This window comes from Cnephaeus nilssonii, assembly GCF_951640355.1.
Source record: "Cnephaeus nilssonii genome assembly, chromosome: 22".
Lineage (NCBI taxonomy): Eukaryota > Metazoa > Chordata > Mammalia > Chiroptera > Vespertilionidae > Cnephaeus > Cnephaeus nilssonii.
In genome coordinates, this window is record NC_137093.1 from 12,115,082 (window position 1) to 12,136,889 (window position 21,808).

A 21,808-nucleotide genomic window follows, 5' to 3' on the forward strand; every position below is an offset into this window, starting at 1 on the left:
CAAGAGATCGAAGGTTGTATTCCCAATTAGAACATGGGTCAGGGCACATGCTGGGTTTCTGGCTCGATCCCAGTAGGGGGCAGCCAATCACTGTTCCTCCCATTCATCTTTCTCTCTCTATCCTTCTCCCTTCCTCTAAAATAAAAAACTTTAAAAAAATTACATTTAAATATATAATTAAATCTTTTGGCCTATGAAACTCTTGATTAACCGGGGATGATATAGAAAACAACTTATTTCCATTTCCTCCCACCAACTACTTCTTAAATGGTATTTAAGTTTTCTAAACTTTAAATTCACCCAATAAAACCTCATTTGAATTTGCCGTTTTCCTCAACACCTATACACAGCTATGAAATCCTACCCTACCTTCCAAGTTAGCCTCATACCCAATTGCTCTCACACTGCTCATCATATATTGCGCCTCAGTGTGGTTGTTTTACTGCACTGGTTCCCTATCAAGTATCTCCTGGACAGCAACCATATCTTGTTGCTTACAAGGGTAAAGCCATCATGGAGCACAGGCCTTGAAATGTAAAAGCTCAGTAACATACAGAAAAAAAGGGGTAGCAAAAGGTTTAATAAAATCAAATCTATGGAGTATGCCTCCCATATAAACTTATTTCCAACTGTGTGAAGCAGTTAACTGGTCTCCCAACCCTGGACTCCAATAATTGCTTCTTAAAATTTAATTATACAACTTACAATTACCAATCTACCTCCCTCTAGATCTGCAGTTGAATATGGTTGCCCATGGCTACATATGGCTGGTCCCAATTAGGATGTTAAGAAAATATACACTGGATTTAAAACACTTAAGTATGAAAATAAATATGTAAAATCTTAACTAAAAGTATTGATTACCTACTGGTTATTTTAGATATAATAGTTTCATTTGTTTAAACTTGGCTACCAATTTTTAAAACACTGCACTAGATGAGTGCAAGATGGACCATGTCTTTCATTAAAGGGCAAGCTCCTAAAATACTGTAGAGCAGCGGTCGCCAACCTTTCGGACCTCACAGACCACCAGTGATCCGTGGACCACTGATTGGTGACCGCTGCTGTAGAGAAATACAGGAAGCAGTTACTGTGTGGCCGTATTATGATCTCTGAATGCATAATAATCTGGCCACTCAGTGTACACACACACACACACACACATATATATATAGGCCTGGTGCATGAATTCGTGCATGGGTGGGGTCCGGCCAGCCTGGCCAGGGGGCGGGGAAATGGGCAGTTGGCTGGCCTGCCTGCTGGTCGAACACCCGGTCGAGGGGACAATTTGCATATTAGCCTTTTATTATATAGGATTTTATATAGAATATATACACTGAGTGGCCATATTATTATGCATTCAGAGATCATAATCTGGCCACTCAGTGTATATCCACTATGCCTTAAAAGCTCATGGAAATTTAAAATATATATATATATATATATATATATATATATATATTAAATATATTTTATTTATTTTTTACAGAGAGGAAGGGAGAGGGATAGTTAGAAACATCGATCAGCTGCCTCCTGCACACCCTCTACTGGGGATGTGCCTGCAACCAAGGGACATGCCATTGACTGGAATCGAACCTGGGACCCTTCAGTCTGCAGGCCAACGCTCCATTAACTGAGCCAAACTGGTCAGGGCACATGGAAATTTTTAATGAAAATTGATTAGAGAAGGTATACATAAAACTGAAAAATGTTTATCTGTGATGCCAAAATGAAAAATCATTGTCACTGAAACATGGAACCATTTCTCCAGAATTGTTATACTCTGGGAAAACTAATTTAAACACTTACCAAAATCCATTAAAAATCTTATGATACAACCACTTGATTTTCCTGTTTCACAAAAACATGCCTAACAAGCAAGTTGATCACTTAGTAACTCTGGTTTTTAAACATAAAGGTTGTCCCTAGCCCTAGCCGGTTTGGCTCAATGGATAGAGTGTCGGCCTGCAGACTGAAGAGTCCTGGGTTCAATTACCGTCAAGGGCACATGCCTGGGTTTCGGGCTTGATCCCCAGTAGGGGGTGTGCAGGAGGCAGCCAATCAATGATTCTCTCTAATCAATGATGTTACTATCTCTCTCTCTCTCCCGTCCTCTCTGAAAAGAAAAAGAAAAAAAAAAAAAAAAGGTTGTCCATGCTGGTCTTGCTCAGTGGATAGAGCAGGGGTCCTCAAATTTTTTAAACAGGGGGCCAGTTCACTGTCCCTCAGACCGTTGGGAGGGCTGGACTATAGTTTTAAAAAAACTATGAACAAATTCCTATGCACACTGCACATATCTTATTTTGAAGTAAAAAAACAAAACGGCAAAAACACCCGCATGTGGCCCGTGGGCCGTAGTTTGAGGACGCCTGGAGAGTGTCAGCCTGTAGTCTGAAGAGTTCCAGGTTCAATTCTCGTCAAGGGCACATGCCTGGATAACAGCTTGATCCCCAGTAGAGGGCATGCAGGAGGCAGCCAATCAATGATTCTCATCATTGATACCTCTCTCTCTCCCCCCGCTCTCTGAAACCAGTAAAAATATATTTTAGAAAATAATAAAGGTTTAAATTTTATCACTACCCAGTATTGTGCTACTACATTGTGGCAATCTTCCTCAAAGGATTCTTCTAGGGAAAGCTAATGAATTACAAGTTCTGTAGTCCCCTCCATCACCAAATATTTAGTACTTTACTTTCTAATGGATAATGAGCAAAGGGAATACAAAGAACTTGTTATAAGGCACTTTATTAAAATAAAAGTGCTTACATCCCTTTAAAGTATTAATCTATCTCCTGAATAACATGGAATATTTAACAAATACTGTACACCAATTCTGTCCCTTATAATAGTAGGAAAACAGTATTTTAATAAGTTTACTTACTCCCAACTTCCTTTTACATTTTTGCTATGGTACTTCCAAAAGCATTTAAAAAAAAAAAAAAAAAAAGAATTTTTTAGCCAGTGTTTTCTAATAGCAATTGCAAAATGCTACAGAAACCATAAAATAAATTCAAATAATGCCAGGTAACTTAAATTACCACCAGTTTTGAGAAAACCATTTTTATTTTCATCACCACCCAGCTTATTTGTGCTGGTATGTACCAAATGGCCAGATCTTCTAAAGAACATCTACATAACATTTCTTTCATGTTTCAAGAGATGAAAATAACTGTACAAGGTTAAGTACAAAAGTACACAAGACAGCGGACACGAAAAAATCCATGTATGAGATTTTTATCCCACCTGCAGTTTTTATATATATTTTGAAAGTAGAATTCATGAACTAAAAAATATTGTCCTTCTATAGTCCTGTCAAGTTTAATGGAAGTGGGTTTAACCTAATTACAACACTAACACCAGTATCACTGATCTGATATTTACAAAAAAAATCGTTATTTTTCAATAAATTAAAGTCAATGCAACACCCATGCAAGCTAGAATGCTAGCTGTTTGGTGAACAAGGACCTGACATCAGAACCAGAAGTTTAGAAAGTTCCAAACATTAAGAGATCTTTTTCAAACTGCATCCATTCCTCGCATTGATGATGTAAAACCCAATCCCATTCCTCTTTGTGTATGGGTCTGTGACCTTGCCATTTCATACTGAGCATCTAGATTCCTAAATACTTCTTCCTGTTGCTTCAAAGTCTTGTAACTTTCTTCATCAACTGAGCTACATCCAGCTTCATCTTCACTCTAAACAGAAAGAAAAATATTATTAAAATGAATTTGATAGGAATAAAAAGTGCTTCTCTCACAGGTAAATTACATTTTTGGGATACATAATTTGACTTCAATCACTTAGCTCCATTCATTCATTCATTCATTCATTCAGCACATGTGTTCCTTCTAGGTACTGGGATGTAACAAAAATCAACTTCTAGTGGATGGCCATGATGAAGAACGTGCAGCACATGCCAGACAGTGTGTAAACAGCCAGCTCAGTGCAGCTTAATATCCCTTTAATGAAAAACTAATTTCCTTAATAATGACCAATGTCTGAACATTGGGAAACTTTCCATGAAGTCTAACACTGTACCTATATTATTACCCTTTACTCAGCAAAAACTCAGTTAAAAAAAAAAAAAAGCTTCTTTGAAATTTTAAATATCAAGAGGGTTCTATTCCACCAGGTAGCATTAACCTTAAAATGAGAAGTGTTTTTTTCTTTTAAGCAAATCCATTAATTCCTTTCCACAAACAGAAGCTTATGATCTCAATGTTCACCTAAGGTACAAATACACGTAATAATCAATAAACCTGTTAATTTAAGTAAAATAATTTGTGTTGTCAACCAGTGATAATAATATTTTAGTTAATTCTGTGAAATTAATGTGGAGAACATAAACAAATAAAAAAGTACCCAGAGATGATACATCACAGAAATAACTTTGAAGTTGAGAATCAATGTTACCCTAAAAGTATGTATGATTTTAATAGAAAGTGTATATACTCACCTTAATACCCATTAGTTTCCTAAATTTGACGTTTTGGTCCTTGTTTCCAAAATTCAGCTTTTCCCATATTTCAGCAGACTGGGATTTGTCCTATTAAGAAACAGTGAACTTTTAGAATTGCAAAATTTAAATACCTTTTACTAGGGTATTAAATCTTTCCATAATATATTATGAAAAGAAACAATAGCATTTTATGACATTATATCAATGGAGTTTGTAATTATACTAGAGGCACGGTGCACAAATTCGTGCACCAGTGGGGTCCCTTGGCCTGGCCTGCGAGATCGGGTCAAACTGGCTCTCCGACATCTCCTGAGGGGTCCCGGATTGCATGAGGGCGCAGGCCAGGCCGAGGGACCCCACCAGTGCATGATCAGGGCCGGGGAGGGACCGCTGGAAGGCTCCAGGCCATGTCTGGCCCATCTCACTCCAGGTGTGTCCGCCTGTCTCGCTCAGTCCAAATCGGTTGGATCCCAGCAGCAAGCTAACCTACAGGTCGTAGCATCTGCCCCCTGGTGGTCAATGCACATCATAGTGAGCAGTTGAGGGCCTTAGCATATCATTAGCATATTAAGCTTTGGTTGACCGGTGGGACACTTAGCATTATTAGGCTTTTATTATATAGGATTAAGATTTCTATTATAGAATGAAGCAAAGAAAAATAATTTGTACACCATAACATACTAATATCTTATGAAAAAAACACACCTAAGCTATGGAGCCTCTTTTCCCTTAATCCTAATACAGTGATGGCAAACCTATGACATGCGTGTTAGCACTGACACACGTAGCCATTTCTGATGACACGCGGCCGCTGAGGCAGCCGCATGCCGAGGATGAGACATTTGCGAAATAATGCTTTTTCCTCAAAGTGACACACTACCCGAGTTATGCTCAGTTTGACACACCAAGCTCAAAAGGTTGCCCATCACTGTCCTATATAAAAAGCTAGGGGCCATCACGACCTAAATAACCAGACTGGTGGCAGGAAGGGGCTGTGGGTTCACGTCCAAAACAACCAAACAAACGGTCACCAGGAGGTGCATGGAGTTGGGGCGCCTCATGCGTGTGGTGGGAGGCAGGAGGCAGGAAGCAGGAGGAGGGAGGTGGGGTGTCAGTCTGGGTAAACTTTCTCAGATTTGCTTGGTGCTGGGACGCATCTGAACTCATGGCAGGCTCTGCGGAGGTTCCTGTTGGCCGAGGGTGCAGAGCCGGAGTGTGGGCATGTGGGTGTGTGCATGAGCATGGACCTGAGCGACACACCCACACTCACACCTACACAGGGCCCTCAGCTGAGCCACCTGTGCCTCCCTGGACTTCACCCTCCAGCCTGGATCCTCCTGGTCCTGTGCCCAGTGGCCTGTCCCCACCTAAGGTTTCTCAGTAACACAGCATGTGGGATTCAGGAGTCAGGACTGGGCGCGACGGCATGGTCTCCCCACCACCTGCTGTCCCCACCCGCCCGGGGAAGGGGACAGGGAAGGTCGCCAGGGGCTCTTACTACTCAGGGCTGGCGGGGATGTGGCCAGAGGGGGCACGGCCCAGCTGCCCCACCCCAGCCCAGCCCTGGAGCACAAGGAGTGTCCGGGCGCATCCCTCCCCGAGCTGGGAGGGGCCCGGCTGCACTTCCACCTCCTTGGGAAACTTTGCTTTTCCAGCTCTATCCCCGCAGGAGAGCCATAGGGGCACCTGATCCCTTTCCTTCCTTCAAAAGTGCCCTGAAAGGCACGCAGACAGCTATGCTGGGAAGGGGTCGCTTAAGTTCAGCAAGAATTTGCAATTTGCCAAAGGCGTGTTGAACAGTTTTCTCTTACCCCATTTATAATCTGATTTAAAACCAATGAACTAAACAAACAGAAGCACTTTCTAGAAAGTCAATTTGGAAATGTGGCTCAAAATTCTAATGATTTAGCTTTGGGCCAGGAATTCCATATCTGTGAATGTGTCCTAAGTAAACAGTCAAATAAGCAATTATGTTAACTGTAGTCGTTGATGCCAGAGGAAACCGGAAACAACCTGCCCCACAATAAAGGGTAGTGAAGTAAACCATAGTAATGTCAAACAGTCAGGGATAACACTGTAGCCATTAAAAATTATACCTGTACATCCAGTTCATTGACACGAAAAGAAGGCCATAGCCAAATATTAAGTGGAGGGCAGAGGAAGCTCAGAAGAGGGCAGGTATATTTTATATGTCAGGGAAATAATAGTTTTAAATAGTGATTCTTCCTGAGCTCTGCAATTGTGTTAGCAAATTCTGTTTCAGGGGTGTCCTTCGGTGTCCCACACACAGACATCCTTGCCTGTGGGACAGCCTGAAACTTTGCCATACCTGCCCCTCTCTGCTGTGTCAACGGCCCAATCAGACATTCCCTTTTATAGGGCTGGTTTCCTTTTCTCCTTTGCCCAAACCACACCTTTCCAACAAAAGAATATTAACCAAGCAATCCTAACTACAAGTTTTGTTGCCGACTGTAGCTTATGCCCTTTTACACAAATGTTGTTGCTTTCAAGCCTACCAGGTTGTGTTTCAAAACTTTTATTTTTCTGCAACTTGACCATTTTTTATTTGCTTAAAATATTCTGGAGTATTTTAAATACATATAGAAAAGTAGAGAATAATATGACAAATACTTATTTATATTAATAAAAAGGTAATATGCTAATTAGACCGGATATCCTTCCAGAAAAAGTCACAGTGGCGGGGGCTGAGGTGATTAGGGGTGAACAGGCTGGCAGTGTAGAGCAGTTAGGGGCGACCAGGCCGGCAGGGGAGGGCAGTTAGGGGCAACCAGGCAGGCAGATAGGTGAGCAGTTAGGAGCCAGCGGTCCTGGATTACGAGAGGGATGTCCTGGAATGGAGACGGTACAGACTGGGCTGAGGGACCCCCCCTTCCATGCATAAATTTCGTGTACTGGGCCTCTAGTCCTACCTAATAAAATGGTAATATGTAAATTACCATCACTCTGCTACGCCCACGATTGGGCCAGAGGGAGGCGCAGGGGGCGGGACACGGGGTGGCCGGGGTAGCCGATTGGGCCGGCAGGACGCTGAGCTCGCATCGCCAGTGGCGGCACCAGCGGACAGGCAGCCAGCTCCCCCGCGATCGAAAGTGAAAGTGTGTAGGAGACCCTACACGTGCATGATTCTATCATGCACTGGGCCTCTAGTAAATATATAATATTATTGGCTTGCTTTGAAAGCCTGATCTAAATCATGCATTTCCCCCCCAGTAATAAATAACTATGGCAAATTAAACTATTCTAATCAGGTTCTCAGAAGAAAAACCCAGACTAATATTTTCCATTTCGTATTTGTTTTCCTAAGCAATTGCTAATTAGGAATAAATGACAAAAGAGGGGAATAGAAGAACTTACCCCTTCTTTCTTGCCTTGCCAAAGCATTTTCCTTTTTTTCTCTTGTTCAGCAAATTTCATTGGATTCACAGCTGCTGGGTTATAATAGCTAGGTACAGCTATTCCGGTTTCTGCCAAAGCTTTAGCCTGCAGGGCTGCCATCTGAGCTGCCATCGCTATCTGAGGAGTTACCTGTGTTCCTGATGCCAACAGGGCAGCCACATTGAGAACAGAACCCCCAGTAGCTGCAGCTGCTGGAAGATGAAAGAAGTATGACTGGGCATTAGGTTACAAAGCAGAAACATTCACAAACATTCATGGAGTGTATTTATTGCTATATACATATATTTCTATATGATCCTCTATATATAACTTCATTTACTTTTTGAAAATGAAGAGAATTCTGCAAATAGTAAAAAGTTAGTTTCAAGGAAATGAACTTCGGTGCTTGTATGCAAACTTATAAACACTATAAAAACTTTTATTTGTATGGTTCTTTAGTTTACAAAATTATTTCAGACATTTCACAAACATTTAAAAATATTAAAACAAGTATTATGCACATTTAACAAATACTAAACAGAAAGACTTCTAATTACATTTTTCGGTCAGTCCAGAATACAAGTTTAAAACGTTCTCTAAATTACTAGCATTATTCCCACAAATGGCAGTGTTAAAAAATTACCTGCAGCTATTTCTTGTTGTTTCTGTTTTTCAACCATTTCCTTTTCTCGTTGTTCTTGTAACTTCTTTGCCCTTTCCAACCTGTCAAAGACCGTGTACAGAAATTTAAAATAATGATATAAAAGCAGTATTTATCTTTGTACTTCTCTGAATGTGCACAAGCAGACACAAAACACGTCTAGAATTTTAAGTTTAACACTCCCCCAAACTGTTATCTGCACGTGGAAAAAAAGGGCAACCATGCAATCACTGTTACGATGCTATCAGTCACAGGTTAATAATATTTTAAAACTGGTATTAAATATTTTTAATTTCACTAAATAGCCCAAAACCGGAATAATTTTCACACACAGTTCCCACAGAGTATAGTTTAAAAATAAAAATTATTCAATTTTTTTCAGTGGTTACAGAAATAAGGACAAAATGATATCTTACAAATAACACTGAGAGCTGAGTAAGTCTTAGAGTATATTAAGTAGTAAGTAAATAAGGCTTAAAGATTTACCAAATGCTTCTTGGGGGAGGCTGATATAGAGTAAGGACAATCTACATGCAGACAATGATTTTTGCACTTAAATAGACTTTATTATATAGCCTTCAAATTAATAAAAACAAAACAACCCAACCTCCTCCCAATACAGGCAACAAATCCATACTGCTATTCTCTATAATCTAATAAAAGGAGGGAAAAAACCTCAGTATTAGGAAATGACTTTTAGCAACTGAAAGAATTTATCATTAGCAAAGGAACTAGAAACATGAAATGCAAATTCATCCCCCCAAAATAAAAACATATCTCTGGCTCACATTAAATTCACTAATGAATACACACACTAAATGTGCTGCCAAGTCAGTACGTATGCCCTATATGGAAAATCCTAAGTAGTATTATCTTCATAATGAGTTCCTGAAAGAAACCCTTTTCTTTGAAGAATTCCTTGATTTACCAATTACAAGTTAAATGCCACCCCCTTTCCCTTTGAGTGTGTTATTATCAATGGGCAAGGAATGTGGTACTACCAAGTAGTAAAAACAGTGGTTGTTAAGTTGTAGATTATTTTTTAAGTAAAAACCAAAAACCCCAACTTTTAGAAGGTAGTTTCAATTTTAATAAAATACAAAAATTAAATAAATGTGTAGTAAATAAATTTTATGACTTAAAAAAAAAAAAAAACCACACACACCAAAAACCGGTCAGAGTTCATGGACCATTCTTTATAAATTAGTTCAAATATTGTGGTAAATTATTTCCTAATTCTGTTGATCTTAGTTTTGAATGAAAATATGCTTGACTACTATTGGTGCACATATAAAATGGCCACTGCAAGTTTGGAATGAATACCATTCACTAAGGTGAATGGAGTGAAGAAGGGGTGAGCTCACACCTTTGCTGCTGCTGCTGCTCAGCTGGAGTTTCTGCCAGGCTGGGTTCACAGGGCAGCAGCCCATCAGGTTACATTTGATAACTGTATTTTTGTAATGGAAAAAAAATACAAACTCAATTTCATAAAGAAAAAAAGTCAAAATCAAGAGTATAGTTTTCAGAATATAGGAAAACCTGCAAACAAGGACTTGGGATTACTTCGTGTCTCTATAGATGGTTTTGCAGATTTTAGTCAGTCAGTCCTGCTGTGTGTGGTCCCAATCACACCTTTGAACCATTAGAAAATGGAAAAATAAAGTGGTCTCCCTATGCTCTCAGGAGTAAAATTTACAATATCAAGTTAATTGGTTTATAATAAGGAAACCAATGACAAAATTCTACTTATTGTTTCAGAGATTCTTTTCTTGAAGAAGAAAAACAAACAAAAAAACCCCACAAAGCAGTTTGAGGCAAACTCAACCAAGTTCTGAAATCCGATTTAAGATTTTTAAAAAAATTTCAATTCCGAACTAAAAATATTTAGGAGTCTAGAGTTGAGAAAAATTAGTTAATCATGAAGGGAAAAAGTGGAACCCTTGTAGAATCTTTCCACAGTTGTGTAATAAGCGAATGTTTAGAGTAAGAAGTAAACTACTTACTTAGTTCTAGATCACAGAGGTGCAACAGCATTCATGGCTATATTTAACAATTTCCATTCTTCTCTGACTGAAAGCATTCATTTTGTCCACACAATTGAACATCTACTTCAAGGTGAAAAGGGGAAAAAATGGATCAAATAAAAAGAATATATACACACCTCCTAGCTAAAGCTTCTTGTGCATCCATTGCTGTGTTTCTGCCTCTGAAGGGAGGTGGACTAGGAGTTCCACTTAAACTTCTGCTAAATCTTCTTGGTTTTTCAATTCTCTTCTTTCTATCTCTGTAATAAATCATATTTTACACGTCTCAGTATGGCCCAGTAATAACTTCATTGAATCAAAATCAATTATATTTATATGGTTCAACAAAAATAAAACTGCACAGGAAATATATTTTCAACCCTTTCCTTTCAGCCTGTCCTATATCTTCCACAGATATCCTAAGTTCCTTGTGTGTATGGTTAATTTTCTAAGTTCATTTAACCAGCCCTGTTATAGTTGGACATTTAGCTTAATTCCAATCTTGCTGCCGTTACACCCAACGTTGTAAAGACTAGCCATGTACATTAGTCATCTTATACTTGTGTAGGTCAATATATAGAATGCATAATAGTAAGATGGATAGGTTAAATGTTCCTAGCCTTTTAACCTACAATGAATGAATTTACAGATGTTTTAAAAAATACAAAGCATGAATCTCTAAAACAAAGAATTAGACATATAAAAGACAAAAGACAGGCACTGATCAGAATAAAAAGTATCAACAGTCAAAACTAGAAATACCATAAGTAACGATCTGAATTCCCCAAATGGCAATTTAAAAAATTAATGATCAAATTACCACGTACCTTAGATTAACTAAATCTTACAATTGTTAAAGCTCAAATGAGTAACCTACTACAAAAACTACTGATTATAAATGGATAAACTGATCAAACAAGTAATAAACCAAGTTATTATAATAAGCTCAAGTCCACTTTTATCTATATTTCCATTAGACGGATTTAAACAATAAAAAATTAACAAAGCTTTTCCATTTTAGTAACAGTACCTGTGACTATATAGTACACTGTAATATTCTTATGTAAATGAGGACATATTCTCTGGATATTAAGAATTCCCCCCATGCTCCTTATTGTCCTGTCTCAGCAAATTAAAGCCTCCTCTCAATCAAGACAGGTTTGAATTAAGTGCATCTTTAAAAAAAGAACATTTAATTTATTGGGGTTACACTGGTTAATAACAGTACATAAGTTCTAGGTTTACAATTCTATAAGGCATAAACTACACTCATCTTTTTGGGTATCTGAGATAGAATATATAGTACGGTGGGTTAAGAACATACACTGACTTTGCATTCAGACACATTGGGGAACGGGTCTGGGCTTTATCATTTAATAACTGTTTGACTTTGGGCTTCTGGGCAAGTTATTCAACCTAAGTCTGATGAGCCTAGTCCACAAAACAGTTGTTTTGAGAATCAGATGAGCTAATACACAGAAAGAACTATGCCATAATATATACCACAGAGTAGGAATGCAATAAGCTATTGTCATTATAACACAAGCACAATGAATTCAGTGTATCAAACAACTAAAATGATTTTATTCACACCTGCACTTCACAGAAATCCGATCAAATTAGACTATGAAAGAATGCCACATAAATATTTAGGTCTGTTCTTTCTCAGGATGTGATTATTCTGTAAATAATTTTTGACCCACAATTTAAATATTCTCAGGTTGAGAGAAGACAAACTGAGCCTGCGAGGGGCCTATTTGAATTTAACCAAGATGGTGAATACCCACCGACTTCTACTCCTTGTCCTACTCCTGCTTCTACTCCTATGTCTGTGTCTTGATCTTGAGCGGGAACGAGATCGGATTCGGCGTTTTCTTTCCCTGCTTCTGGATCGTGATTTCTTCCTCTCTCTGCTTCTGGATCTTGACTTCTTCCGCTCCCTACTCCGGGATCGAGACTTCTTCCGCTCCCTGCTTCTACTACGATGACGCCTGAAATTAAAGCACAGAAATTTGTAGTTAGAAGTGTGTCTTTTCAACTTACAGATGTTACAAATTAGTTATCTGTAGTGTATGCAGTCAAGATACAATAAACTACACTGTAATGTGTACAGAAAAGATAGTTTGAGGTTTTCAAAGAAGAGTTATAATAAAAAATTAAACTTTGTTCTTGATGTCTCTTAGCAAACACGTCAAAAAAAGCAAAGCATCCTACCCCAATTTAAGATTTAATAGTTTAAAACCTATTGCCTTACTAAAGTATTTATAAAATTTAAGAACATAATCACGTTAAATCTACTACTGAAAAATTTTGACTGAATCTACTACATATTCCCCACAGAAATCTCCAAACAAGTTAAATACTCGCTTCTTAAAGCAAAAACCAAAAATTCCACAAATTGGAGCCATGACCCAGTACCGCAAAAATCTTTGCATTTTCATCTATACCACAAGAGAAACATCTAGATTAGAATTCAGGAGCAAATAAATTCTGTATCAGCAATGTAAAAAGATTGTTATATTGTTTAAATTATATAAACATGGTTTAGCAATAGAATTTTTTTCACTGCAAAAGATAGCCCAAAAGATCTCTTTTAGTGGGCACCAGTGAGCACAGGAATAGTCAAGTTAGGAAAAATAAATAAATAAAAATCCATGTTCTAATTAAGATTTTTGGGGGTAGTGATGGGTAATGAGAAGCTTTATGCAATTTAGGGAGCTCTTTAGAAGGTACTTATAAACACCAGAACTAGTTACCTTTCACGAGACCTAGATCTTGTGTGACTTCTGCCTCTTGATGACTTTCTTTCTTTGCGTTTGTGTCTGTCCTCACCATTTTCAGATGAATTTAGTCGCTCTCTTCCTTTATCAGAAGAGTGTTCTTTGTCATTATGTTCGTCAGACTTGTGTTTCTTAGAGGATTTATCTTTGGATTCATGTCTTCTTGCCTGTTTAAGAAGAAGTTGGTTCTTTCAGGAAAATAGTGCAACAAAGAAAGTTAGTATGGGTATCAGTAGACAAAAATGTTGTGATGCAACATTAGTAACCTTAGGAATATGTGGCAAATTTAAAAAACAATCTAGTTTCAAATCACCCACATGTTGCAGATGTATAGCACTAATTTTACCCTTTCTTTATAACCCCCCCAAAGGCAGTTTCCTCCCCCAAATATTTTCAATACCACAATTAAAACAATTTTCAACACTGAAAATATGAACCCCTAATGTTTTTTTATCTAAAATACGGGAAGTACACATGTATCAAAAATTTTGAAAAATTTCCAACAAACCTTTTAAACGAACCGACCAAATATATACATCAACTTATAAATCCAGAATACGTAATATTATTTGACATTTAAATAGTTAACAATAATAAAGATAATAAGGACACAAAGAAATGCACCAGAAAGTGCATTTCAAATTAGGTAGCTAAGTAAAATTAATTTTACTAAGTATTAATATTTTCTGCAATTTCAAATTACTTTACGCAGAGCTGAAGTGTCCTTTTTATAGCTATATTGCAACATCCTTTCTAAAAGACGTCTCTTGATTTTTCTCCCAATGTCTAAACTGTGAGGCAATCACTTTTCATCTTGCAATATCCCAACAGGCTTGGAGTTCTATTACATTTCATGTACCTAGGATAGAAAATGGCAACCGTATCTGTTTTAATTTCTATGCAATCAAACTAGATATAACAATTAATCCCCATACCATAACACAATATATACTTCTCCTGTATTCTGAAAGATTAAAAACCAAGGCTTTTGTTTTCACAACATATGCATTCAGAGACTGAGCTAAAATAGTATGATCAAGTCTCCATCCTACACTCACATACTTAATCAGAAATGTAAAACATTAGATTTCCCCACATTAATATTTGTCAAATCCATCTTGTGGCTAAAGTTTAAAATCCTGGACATCTCAGAATCACAATTTTAAAGCTGGAAGGAAACTCAGACCCTCTAATTCCTCTTATTTTATGTATAACAAAACTAAAATCTAGTCACAAAGCTACACAGCAGCAGAGCTGAAACCAGGCCCCATGTTCTCCTGATGCTCAGCCCACTGCTTTTCTACAATAGGACACTTATTTCATGTTTCCCAAAATAGGGTATAAGTTATTTCTTTACACTCAAGATTAATTTGAAAACAAAAACTTGGCCAAACATTTTAGAACATGCATGATGATATATCTGAAAATGATGACAGTAAAAATAAGAGACCTGGAGACACAGCTAAATTTTAGTTTCATTGCCAGTTCTCTATAATGAGCTTATAAAAAATATTCCCTTGATTTTGCCATACAGCAGCAAACTGTAAAGGTGTTAAGTAGTTAAACTTCCAAAGGTTTTAGAGTTTATTTCAAACCAGTTTTTCACTTGTAACAATACTATTAATTTTTTTAAAAAAACCATTAAAACCCTTAACTGATTTAAGATATACTTAAGGGAAATAGGAGTTTGAATGACTAATAGTTACCTTATCATGAAGTAGGCTTATTATTTTGCTATCTGAGTCTGCAGCGTCTTCAGTTCAGTCTCTTCGCGCATTAGCACGCTGAGTATGATTTATTATAGAAATGTTATCATGTGAGCTAAACAAAATAGTCATTTTCACAAAAACTCTCCTAAATTAAAAATTTAACAGAGCTTCCATTAGGGGAAGAGGTGAAGTCCCTGCCCATGTTTGTTTTAGGACCCTTGCCCAGCCCCCATAAGACTCTGCACTTTTTGGCTGCTACTTCTGCTATCCCTGTTGGCTCGCTCTGTCTTCTCAGGTGGGTTAACTCCTTTACAATAGAGCTGCTGCCTTTCTTTTTCCTCAAGTTGTGCTATCACTGCCACTTTTCTAGCTGTCCCTCACCGATACTTTTATTTCAAAATTCAATACCACTATTAGAGAAATAGAACTATAGTTAACTAATGAAAAGAGGACTCTTGTTATCTTCCATAAAGAAAAAGTAGCCCACAGATATCTAGTGTATTGCTATTTAAAAATCCTGAATGGTTATCAGGCATAAGGAGACTCGGGACCTCAGATTAATGGAAGCTCTGTGTGACAGGCCTAAAAATCCAATTATATTCTTCATATGAAAATTTTATTGTGAATACTTTCACAACATAAAATTAATAGTTTTTGAATGAACTTTTCATATAAACAACTATCTTCTTGAAAAACGATGAATCCAAATCATGCTTATTTTATAATTCAATTAAACCTTTTAAATGTCAAGTTTTGGTACTTACCTTGACAATATCACATATTCACACACAAACATTCCTACCAGATACTTTACAAGTACTTTAAACTGCCTATTCACTACAAAGTGTTAATTACCTCTTTGCTTCTGCTCCGGCTCCTGTGTTTTCTTCCTTCATTATCTGTGAAGACACACAAATACTCACCATAAACAAAGACACAGAAACATCTCAAACACAAATTTCAATACTCATATAAAGAACAATTTCCAGTCCATTTGACTTACTAGTCTCTTCCAGAAACTATTTTTTATAGCAGAGTAGGATTATTCTACTACATTAATACTGTACATATTTAGGACATATCGAGCAATATGAACAAACCAGAATATAATCAAGAGACAGAAGAAGAAAAAAAAGTTCCATGACAAGTCAAAAAGACATTGTCTTTTACACTTTTAATATTTTACAAAACAATCTGATTAGCCTACCCATGATGTTTCCTGGTCCATAGCAAAGTTAGAGGCAAACAATTAAGAACAAAACCAAGTAAAGCAAAAGGAAAACAGGTAAAATTATATTTTATGTTTGGTATAAGTAGTCAAACAGATACTAGCTTAAAAAAACTTCCAATCAAAATTGTTTATAATATGGACACAAAGGATAAAGAACTAGAGCTCAAGTCTTAAAACTTGTAACTCATTACTATTCTACTTCTCACTTAACCTCTTTATTAAATAGTAATACTTTTTAAAAAAATAGCAAAACATCATGCTATCTACAATGCATCAGTCTAGTTTTTTTAAATAAATGAATAAGGTGCATTTCTAAATGCCAAACTTTTTGCTTCAGAAATACTCTAACATAAAAAAAAAAGAAAAGAAAAAAAAAGTGAAGTCCTGGCCGGGTAGCTCAGTTGGTTAAAGCATCATCCTGATTTGCCAAGGTTGTGGGTTCGATCCCCAGTCAGGGCACATACAAGAATCAAGCCAATGAATGCACAAATAGGTGGAACAACAAACTGATGTTTCTCTCTCTCTCAAAAAATCAATTAAAGAAAACAAACACACACCAAAAAACAAAGCCCAAGGCTAAAAATGTTCTTGTAACTTACAAAAGGATATTAAATAAGTCTAGAATAATATACCTCTGTCCACACTACATTTTCAACATATTTTGTCATTGTTGAAAGAATGAAATTTAAACATCATAGTTAACAAGTAGTCACTATGACACAAATTTAAATATACATTGTAGCCTTTGAACAAGAAAATTTCTACATTAGAATATTTGTATTGTTCATAACTGAAAAGGTCTCCAGAAAATTACCAATGGGTTTTCATTATCCATCTCTAAACTGGGAGAACACGTTAATTATATCAAAAAAACAGTTTGTCTTATACATGTTTACAGACTGTAACAAAATGCCAGTAGTGTTTATTACCATTTTCAACAATTCATACCTGACTTTCGTTTTCTTTCTCTTGACCTTGATCGTGATCTTGAATAATGATGTTTTGAGGCTCTAGGAGAAACAGATACATCTGACTGCTCTTTTTTCTTATCGCTATCTGGGGATGTCTTTTCTGGGGCTAGTCCATCTCGCTCTGTATCACTAGCCTAAAAGTTTAAAGGAAAATGATTGTAAGTTCTTAATTAGATTTAAAATATTACCAATTTCTTAAAAGAGAGGGTGGGGAGCCCAGTTGGCATGTCTCAGTGGTTGAGCGTCGACCTATGACGAAGAGGTCACAGTTCGATTCCTGGTCAGGGCATACGCCCAGGTTGCAGGCTCAATCCCCATTGTGGGGCATGCAGGAGGCAGCCAATCAACAATTCTATCATTGATGTTTCTATCTCTCTCCCTCTCCCTTACTCTCTGAGAAGAGAGAGAGAGAGAAAAAAAAAAGGGTGGGGAGGGAAGGGAAGATAAATAAGCATGAATAAATCGAAATGACTAACCCAATAACAAAGGCATATGCAATTAGACTAATGTATTTTTAACCATTATTTTTATAACTTTCAAAATAAGGGGGAAGAGAAGGGCTCCAACTATTTCCAATGAACATTCAAATAGAGAAAATTTAGTTCATTTAAAATTTGTGAACTCAATTAGCCAACTTTAACAATACCTTTAAATGAGCTGTTCAAGAGACTCCATACCCATACTGTAAAATCTTAAAATAGCAGAGAGAATACTCCTAAAAAGAGTAACAGAAAATTAACTTACCCATCTGAGAACCCAATCTTAATTTCATTAACCCTCTTTAATGAAAACAGCCCCTTGGCACAGCGCTGCTGCAAAATATGGTCTGCCTCTCCTCACACATGCTATGGAAACATTAAGTTTTTTTCTGCTTTAAAGCAGTTTTTAAGTTATCACAATATAAAAAAACTTACAACAGTAGTCAAGCTAGTTGTACATACTCTTTCCTAGAGACCCCATATACCTCAAACTAGATTTCGTCATCTAAATATCACTTTGTTTTCCAGTTTACAGAAGGCAATTTCACTGCTTTGCACATAACTACATAGTAATCAGCAAAGAAATAAATAAATGTTTGAGGAAGAAATGAATTCTAGTTATTAGTTTTCCGTTAAAAAATATTTCTGGGGCTCTGCTGAACAGTGTGGTTCAAATTACAAATAACCTGAGTACCACAAAGGAAGAAATTGATATAAATGAGTCAGATTAATATGCCTGGGGAGTTGATTACTTAGTACAGGGGCTGGCAAAATATGACTCTTGAGCTAAGAATGATTTGTATATTTTTAAAAAATGTTTTTATTGATTTCAGAGAATAGCTAGAAACATCAATGATGAAAGAGAATCATTGATCGGCTGCCTCTCACAAGCCCCTACTGGGGATCGAGCCCACAACCCGGCCGTATGCCCTTGATGGGAATTGAACCCAGGACCCTTCAGTCTGCAGGCAGACGCTCTATCCACTGAGCCAAACCTGCTAGTGCGGTTTTCACATTTTTAAAAGGGTTGTCAAAAGGAGTGAACAAGCAAGTCAGCCAGCAAAGAATATGACAGAGATTCTATGTGGTCCACAATGCCTAAAATATTTATGATCTTGCCCTTTACAGAAGAAAGCCAAATTGGATAAATAGAGAATCATTATAAATTTTCAGCAAGAATAATCACATAACAAAATTCTCCCCTTAGGAAGGTTAGTTCAGAAAACAAACTCCAAGTAAATCTGTTAATAAATGAGGTGTGAGAGGTTGCATTAATTTCAATAATTGTTTACTGAGTATAAAAATGTGCCAAACTCCATGCTAGACTCCAGGAATAAAATTATAAATTAAAAAGGAAGGATTTACAGGCTAGTTGGGATTAAACACATAAATTATGTGTGAAGCCTCTAACAATGGTACCCAAAAAACCCCAGCAAGAAACAGAAGGCCCCTGGTCAGGTAGCTTGGTTGGTTAAGAGCATCATTGTGATATGCCAAGGTCGCAGGTTCCATCTCTGGTCAGGGCACATACAGGAAAGAACCAATGAATGCATAAATAAATAAGTGGAACAATACATCGATGTTTCTCTCTAAAAATCAATCAATAAAATAAATTAAAAATTTTTGTGCTGAAAGGCTTCCATCCCTTAGAATCGAGTTCAACTTTCTCATTTTAAAAATGAGATCCAGCAACATTAGCTGACTCATCTAAAGATGATACTACTATTAATAAATGGTGCTGTATCAAACTATTAAGGATTCTGATTTTCACAACATTGATCCTTTTTAAAAAAAATTCTTGTTCTCCTGGTTATCCTTAAGGACTCTTTTAGATATATCCCTGATATACTAAGTGTTGGTAAAACTTACACTTTGTAAATAAGAAATTGCAAAAACTGGGAGCATTGCTGTCACTTCTCACGGTGCCTGACACACCAAGAGCACATTCCAGAACCACTGGCACAGCTCACTTTTACAGTGAACTGAAAACCACCTTTCCACCGAAAAGTCAACATCTAGCCAGGCAATGAAAGTTTTCTTGGTTTATTTAGCAATACATGCTTAACATCACGCAAGACTGGCAAAAAGGAAGTCCAATGCCCTTAGCTTAAGGAAAGGCACCTGTCTTACAGGCTGCCTAACTACACCCAACAGCCATTTTCATCTGTAAACACACCACAGGACAACAAAACCACCCTATCACTAAACAGACAGGAACGATAGGCAGCGGTGTAGCTCATGCAAAACTTTTATTTACACAAGCATATTTTAAACTAGCATAATGAAACTATCACCCCCCACCAATCGAATATTAACATTTCTCTAAAAATTTCTAAGCTTTTGCCCTACTCAGTTTGGTTCAGTGGATGGAGCTTCAGCCTGCGGACTGGGTCCCAGGTTTGATTCCAACCAAGAGCACATACCTCATTCAGTTGCAGGCTCAATCCCTGGCCCCTGGTTGGGGTGAGGAGGGAGGCATAGATGTTTCTCTCTTAGTCTCTCCCCCTCCCTTCCACTATCTCTAAAGTTCAAGGGGAAAGTATCCTCGGTGAGAATGAAAAAAAAAAAAAAACCTTTTTAAATTTCTAAGCTTTTAATTTTGTAGGGACTTCTAGATCAACACCTTCAACTTAACTGCAAAACTGCCCTGTACTCCAGCATTTGCTCTAGTGGAAGGCCACCACTGTTTCTTAAAATTTACATTTGGTTTAAAACCCTAGTAACACTCAAGACATAGCATACACATATTTTTCCAGTGCAAAGAAGATAGTTGGATTTAATACTAGGCCACTTCTCCAGGAATTATGCCTTTTTAACAAAGGAAAACATTAAATTGATTAGTTGCATAAATACGAAATAGCCTGCCATCTGTTTGAAACCTTATTTTCTTTTAAAAAATTTGCAAATTCAAGCAATTCAGTGTGTGTGTGGGGGGGGGGGGGGGGGGAGAGACCATCCTTACTAATTACTGATATCCCAACTATTAGGAACAGTAAACTACGTATTTTTCATTACGCCTACCAGCACTATTTATTTTCGAAAATGAGAATCTTTTTAGTCACTGGAAAGGAATGCAAAATGCCTGCATTTTTCTTTTAATGGGATCAAGTAAAAATGAAGTAATTACGCATTACTGTAACGAGATCCATCGGGTTCGGGCATCTTAAGCCCAAAGTAGGCTTAATGTTCAGAAGAGATCACTTAAGAGCTTTATTTTTTTAAATTTAAGGTTAAATAGAACACCTAAAAGTGTTCAATTTAAAGGAACGATCCAAAAATATGGCTTGATTAAAATGTTTCAACAAGACTTCAAACTGATTATATCACGAGGCGCTCCGGAAACGGAGCATCAATCAGAATTCGTCGTTCCAAAGCCTTTTCTAATGAAGTAGAATTTTTACTCCCTTCCACCAACATCCTCTCCAGGAAGGAATAAACGAAGGGTTACACAGACGAAACGCTAATTGAAATTATGCAACTAGAATCATCTTATTGAATGTAAGCAAAAAAAAAATCGCTACAAGACTGCTCTTTTCACCTTTCTATCCCTTTCAGACCGTTACTTGACCCAAAATTTTTCAGACGACCCCGATCACTTTTCTCTCTGCCCCATCGCGAACGTATTCCCAAGTCCTTAATGAAACTCCATGTAAATCAATGACCCGAGAAATTAAGCTTAACTGAAAGCAGTTCTGCGGGTCGAAAGGGAAAAAAAAAAAAAAAAGGAAAGTTCTGGAAAAAGACACTCCTAGCAGCTCCCCACCCCCAGACACCGCGTTAGTCCCCCTCCCTGAGGCCAGCAGCCATGATGGCGGGCGCAGAAGAAGGCCGCGGCGCCATTTTGTCCACACACGCGCGGACAACAGCTCCGGCAGCCGTTCGCGCACTCTTTGAGAGGAGCCGAAAATATCCCTGGCTTCCAACTCAGATTCAGCACCTACCTCCATAGTCAGAGTCCTGGCCGCTAGAGCGGCTCCTCTACTTGCCGCTCTCAACAGTAATAGTCGCCCTGACGCTTCGCCACAGACTGAACAACTCGGGCAAAGAAGACCCGGATGGCACAAAGGGGAAGAGGCCCGGCGTTCCGCACTGCTTGC

General features: G+C 37.6%; 1 protein-coding gene across 2 annotated transcripts; it reads right to left on the reverse strand.

The window, feature by feature from the left end:
* Positions 1 to 2,587: 2,587 nt before the first annotated feature.
* Positions 2,588 to 21,793, reverse strand: RSRC2 (arginine and serine rich coiled-coil 2). 2 transcript variants are annotated; one of them, XM_079762825.1, is made up of 10 exons: positions 21,653 to 21,793; positions 17,210 to 17,366; positions 15,886 to 15,929; positions 13,298 to 13,509; positions 12,329 to 12,532; positions 10,679 to 10,801; positions 8,500 to 8,579; positions 7,836 to 8,068; positions 4,458 to 4,547; positions 2,588 to 3,696 (listed from the first exon to the last, which is right to left on the reverse strand). In XM_079762825.1, the coding sequence occupies exons 1-10, from the start codon at positions 21,656 to 21,658 to the stop codon at positions 3,517 to 3,519; spliced, it is 1,329 nt and encodes a 442-aa protein (XP_079618951.1). In that variant the 5' UTR covers positions 21,659 to 21,793; the 3' UTR covers positions 2,588 to 3,516. The 2 variants fall into 2 exon arrangements, with proteins under 2 accessions (XP_079618951.1, XP_079618952.1); XM_079762826.1 differs by having other exon boundaries at positions 2,590 to 3,696; positions 13,298 to 13,488.
* Positions 21,794 to 21,808: the final 15 nt, after the last annotated feature.